Source organism: Charadrius vociferus, unplaced genomic scaffold, assembly GCF_000708025.1.
Source record: "Charadrius vociferus isolate BGI_N301 unplaced genomic scaffold, ASM70802v2 scaffold687, whole genome shotgun sequence".
NCBI classification, from domain to species: domain Eukaryota; kingdom Metazoa; phylum Chordata; class Aves; order Charadriiformes; family Charadriidae; genus Charadrius; species Charadrius vociferus.
In genome coordinates, this window is record NW_009649054.1 from 289,079 (window position 1) to 294,222 (window position 5,144).

The 5,144-nt window shown below is 56.7% G+C and overlaps 1 protein-coding gene across 1 annotated transcript in view; it reads left to right on the forward strand.

The window, feature by feature from the left end:
* The first annotated feature begins 1,435 nt into the window (after positions 1–1,435).
* Positions 1,436–5,144, forward strand: part of LOC104289098 (chromosome unknown open reading frame, human C4orf22) — a 230,913-nt gene continuing 227,204 nt past the window's right edge. The window contains exons 1-2 of the mRNA XM_009887994.1: positions 1,436–1,481; positions 2,067–2,332. Coding sequence (XP_009886296.1) covers positions 1,436–1,481; positions 2,067–2,332 — 312 coding nt within the window. The remainder of the gene's footprint in view (positions 1,482–2,066; positions 2,333–5,144) is intronic.

Consider the following 5,144-nt stretch of genomic DNA (forward strand, 5'->3'; position numbering starts at 1 on the left):
ACCCCCGGGGCCACCCCAGGGCTGCAGCTGGGGATAGCGATCCTTTTTTTCCTGGGGTGGGAAGGGCACGTTGGGGATGTGGTGCTCCCCCCGGTTGTGGGGATGGGACCCCTGCGGCCACCTTTCCTCTGCTCCGGGGGGACACCGGGCACGGTGGGGAAGCGACACGTGTCAGTGCTGTGGAATGATGCTCCGGGTTGAAGCTCTTCCATAAGATGAGTTATAGGTCACGCACACCCCTGCCGGGAGCCAGAGCCCAATCCTGCTCTGAAAATACCCGTTTGAGGAGAAAGCAGCTTGTTTTCTCCCTCCTGGGCCCCCCTGCCCGAGTCCTGCTGTGAAGAAGGGGTTGAGAAACCGTTATTGGTACTTCTAGCCCCAAACAGTGCGTGTGACACATTTATTTCCAGTCCGGCGTGTGCGGGAGGAGGGCAGGCACGGATGATGGTGGCAGGCGGGCGGTAGGCATGAGGGGCTTTTCCCACCCTTCAGAGGGATTCCCCAGGGGTGAACTTGCTCTGTCGCAGCCAAGTCAGAAATTGTCCTTTAAAACGCAGCTTTTTGGGGGCCGGGGGGGAACCAACCAACCAACCCCGTCATCCCGGAGTCGATGCAGGTCCATGTGCGGGGCGGAGGGATGGGGCAGGAGCGCTGCGTGGAGCCGGGCAGCCACGGAGCGTGGAGAGGAATTGCCAACTTATGGGACTAGTTTTCTTTTCTTTTTTTTTTTTTCTTCATTTTTTTTCTTCTTTGTCACACCGATGTGAAAAGAACTGTGATTTATTTTGGGATTTCTGTCATCCTAGGTGTTTTGGAAATATTTGCTGTGTCTCAGGGGATTGTAGGAATACGAGGAGTTTTCAGCAACAAATTTTTAGCGATGTCAAAAAAAGGAAAACTCCATGCAAGTGTAAGTAAACCCCTCCCCACACCCACCCCCTTTGCTTATCAGTATGTGTTGTTTATTTAAGGCCTTCTGACCCACCCCCCCCCTTCACGTGCCGGCACCAGCGATGCTCCCGGGCAGGACCCCGGTGCGCCGAGCCCCTCGTGCTGCCGGGGGGGCTGCGCGCTGGCTGCCATTGGCGCTGCGCAGACAGATAGGGGACAGGTGGAGCGAAACCTCCCGAAGCCCATATCCCTCCTTAATGCCTTTAACCAATAAAAGTGCCTTTTTTTTTTTTTGGTTTTGTTTTTTTTTTTCTTCTCCTTTTTGCAGTTGGGTATTTGCATCAAAAGGAGTTGTTCTTTGAGCACGGGCAGTTTATTTTTAGCGACTTCTGCAGCAGATCGCGCAGACGGTTTTAGCCAAATGTCTCCTGGGGAGTGAGCGGCACGCGTGGCGCCTGCAGCCCATCTCCCCCTCCTCCAGTGCAGGGACGGGGAAGGGGCTGCGGCCCCCCAGTTTTGGCTGGGTTTGCCCACGGCGGGAGAGATGTCGCCCGGTGCGAGCGTGCGGCTGCGCGCGGGGTTTCGGGCAGGTGAGGTCCAGCCGGAGTGTTGCCGCTAGAGTGGAAAAACCCCAGTCAGTTGTTTCTGCAGGCTGTTTCGCTGGAGGTTGGGGTTTCCTGCAGGTCTGATGGTGCTTTTTCCCGGCTTTTTGGGTGGAACAAATCCCCTAAGTTGGTTTCGCTGCTCTTTTGTTTTTCCAACTTCAAGATGCTGCTTCCTACTTTTTTCCTGTTCATTCTAGAGATCATTTAAACCAAAGAGCTGTGCTTACATGCAAGTCGTCGTGTTTTAAAGGTGCGTTTAAATGCAAAACCCGAAAAAGGGTGTTTTTAAAGCAGCGTCTTGGACGACCTGTCGCCCGAGGTGGTTCCCAGGGAGCGTGTCGAGGGCTGATGGCCTGGAAGAGGGAAAAGCCAACTGCCTGTCCGGCGGCGTGAGCCAAACCTCACGCTCGTGGAGTGGCTGTTACCGATGTGCCGACGCTGCCCGAGCCCGCAGATTGCCTTCCAGTGAGATTTATGAACTCGCCTCTCTCTCTCCCTTGAGCCTTATTGGAGTGTTGCTCCTGAAACCTAATGATGCTTAAAGGGTGAGCACATGGTTGCTTATTTTAGGAAGCAAAGTAGGAGAGGGGATGGCGTCTCGGGGAAAGAGGGGGAACGGCTGCGTGGAGGCGAAGGCGAGGGAGGGGGACGGGGGAGAGCAGGCGGAGAGCAGCGGGAAGGTGAAGGAAGGAGAGCAGAGAGAGACGCAGGAGGAGCGTGATCCCCGGACCCTCCGGAGCCTCTCCTCCCTCGCCGCATACAATGGGCCTCTTATTCGAGCTGAAGCCTTGATTTATGCCCCGGCGCAGGCAGAAATTAAATCAAACCTCGTCGGTGTATGGTTAATTGTCGGCACACAAAGGGCAGTGCCGGAGAGGGACCTCAATTAGGCGGGTCAGAGCCGGGGGGGTGAGGACACACGATGCCCCGCTCGGATGAAAGCTGCGAATTTGGAGAAACTCGACCCAAATGTCTAAAGATCGCTGGGCTAAATAACGCCGATAATGCAAACCCGGCATCTGTTGTTCTTTCCTGCCTTGGCAGGATGAAGTTATTTCATGGCCTAATGAGTTTTGAGCAGTACAAAGCGCGTCCTGCGCCCGTCACTCAGGGCAGCGCTTTGATATGGGAATCACGCCGGTGACTTTGTGCTGAGCCGCAGATAAAAGTCATTCCTGCAGGGATTCGGGCTCCTTCGAAACCGGCTCTCGGGGCCCGGCTTTATCCTGGCTCTGTGCTTTGCAGCAGCAGCCCTCCTTCTTTTCCTTTTCGATGGCAACTTAATTAAATTACGGAGCGGTTCGTTTTTAGAGGCACCCGCTTCACCAAATGACAGTAATCCCGGCAATTAGTTGCGTGCACAGATGGCTTTTTCCTCGTTGTTAAATCCTCAGTCCCCTGTTTGTACGTTTTTAGCGTGGAACGGGCAGGAGGGGGTTTGGTGTCGGTCTCGGCGGGAGGAGAGATTTTTCCCACAGGGATCTCGGGTAATTCTCCTTTCTCGGGAGTTGTTCCGAGTCGACCGAACGCTGGGGCAAACCTCCCCGTGGAACTGCATTTTGAGGTTTGACTTTAGCATTGCTCTCCGTGATTGCTTCTGGGGATGCCGCAGGGCGGATGCGATGGGAGGTGTGTGCGTGTGGGGGGACACAGCGCGCCGTGGCTGTGCCGCCCGCCCCGTGCTGTGCCAAAAAGTGCCTTTTTTCCAGCTGAAACGGCACGGTTGCCAAGCCCAGAGGTTGGGACGTGGGGGAACGCTGCCGGGGTGATGGCGAAGCAGCAGCTGATGTGCTTCCCGGGGTGGTTTGCCCTCCGGGGCTGCAGGTCCCTGCGGGAGCAGCCCGCGGCATCCCTCTGTGTCCAGGGTTGGGGACCCTCCTCGCTCCCCCACATCCCACTTCGGAGGGGATGCTGCCCCCACTCTTCGGGAGCAGTTCCTAACCACCCAAACCACTTAAAGCAGGAACTTCTGCTGTGATGCTCCAGCCGGGCAGCCCTCTCACTGCCACCGCTCTCTGCGGGGTGGTGTTGCCCCAGAAACGCTGGGACACAGTGGAAACGACGATTCGGCTTAGCCCTGAGCAAAGCGTACCCGTGGGGACATGCGAGCAGGGGCACGAGCATCTCCTATTCACAGCCGCGCTGGCACAGCCCACCGGAGCCCGTTCCAGTACCGGATCCTCGGCTGCGGCCAGCCCCGATGCCCGGCGTGGGGCAGCCGATTTGGTCTCCTTCGCCAAAAAAGCCCATTCTTGGCATTCCCCCAGATCCTGCTGGGAAACACAGGGACCTGAGCGCTGAGCACCCTTCCAGGCGTGCATTGCTGCCTGGGTCAGTCCTAAAACCTCGCCGTGCCAAGGTTTAACGTGGGGGTGTCTCGCCTGAGGAGCACTGCATGTGTTGGGGTTTCAGAGGGCAACGAGGGGCCACCACAGCCTTCTCTCGGGCAGGTGAACGCTCGCGCTTGGGCGATGCAGCATGGAGGGCGTACGCAAGACAGGGAAGGCGGGAATGAGTCACCAAGGTGATGTTTCTCTCAAGGGAAGAGCAAAAGGAGACTTAATTTCAAGTGCAATGAGGGGAGGGGGAGGGGGAAAAAAGCGTAGCAGGCTGGGGATGGTGTCACTTGTATTGCGGGACTCGACGTCTCCGGTGGAATCGGGACTTTGTGGTGATGCCAGCCAGCCTGACCTTCTGCACGGTGACCAAGCGCCGCTGGGGAGTTCTGTCCTCTTCTCCATTGCTGGGGGTTTTGGAGCTGGAGGGCTCAGCGTCCCCTTGGCGCCGGTGGCTTTGCAGCGCTGCTTTGTGGTCGGGCGCCGGGTGCCATGCCCGTGGTCCGAGGAAAGCACGGCACAGGATTCCCGAGGGGCCGGCGGAGGCTGCGGCCGCGTGTCCCAGGGCTGTGGGAGCATAGCTGGGGCGTTACGGCTCTGCTTTTGTGTTTCTGCGTGCTTTTTTTCCTTCTTCCATTCCTTCTTCCACCTCGACAACAGCCGTGAGCTGTTGGGAAATGGGAATTGGGAAATGGGAATTCCACCTTTCCCCTGGCCACCAGGGCGGCCACCCTCGTTATAAGAGGTGATGCTCTTGGGCTGCACGTCATTTCTTCAGGTTACCAAGGGACAAAACGCCCCAAGTTCATTTGAGATGAAGAAGAAGGAAAAAATTAAAAAAAAAATAAAAAAATCCAATACAATCAAAGCCATGTTCAGTGAAGCGATGAAAATCTGCATGCAAATTGCCTTTCCTGATTATTAAGCGATGATTCAGTGCCCAAGCGAAGGGTGCGAAGGCGGGGAGGGAGATGGAGCGGGGGCTCAACCCCGGGGTCCTCGGTGGGGGTGCGGAGCCCCATCTCCCTCTGGTCTGCGGAAGGGGAGGGCACTGATGGGGCAGAATGATTTTATTTATTTATTTTTTTCCCAAGAAAGTCTAAAATTGGGTGGCAAGCAGCTTTTGAAAGCATCCTTGCTGGGGGTATCCCAAATTGCCAGGTGCCCGGTGGCCTGGCAGTGGGTTTCCCAGCCCCCCCCTGCCTTGCTGCTCGCCCCTTGGGATGTGTTTTTGGGAGACGTATAAACCCAGCAAGTGTGGCGGGGAAGGGGATGAGTAAAACCAGCCCTTTTGCTAACTGTCGTCCCCCCC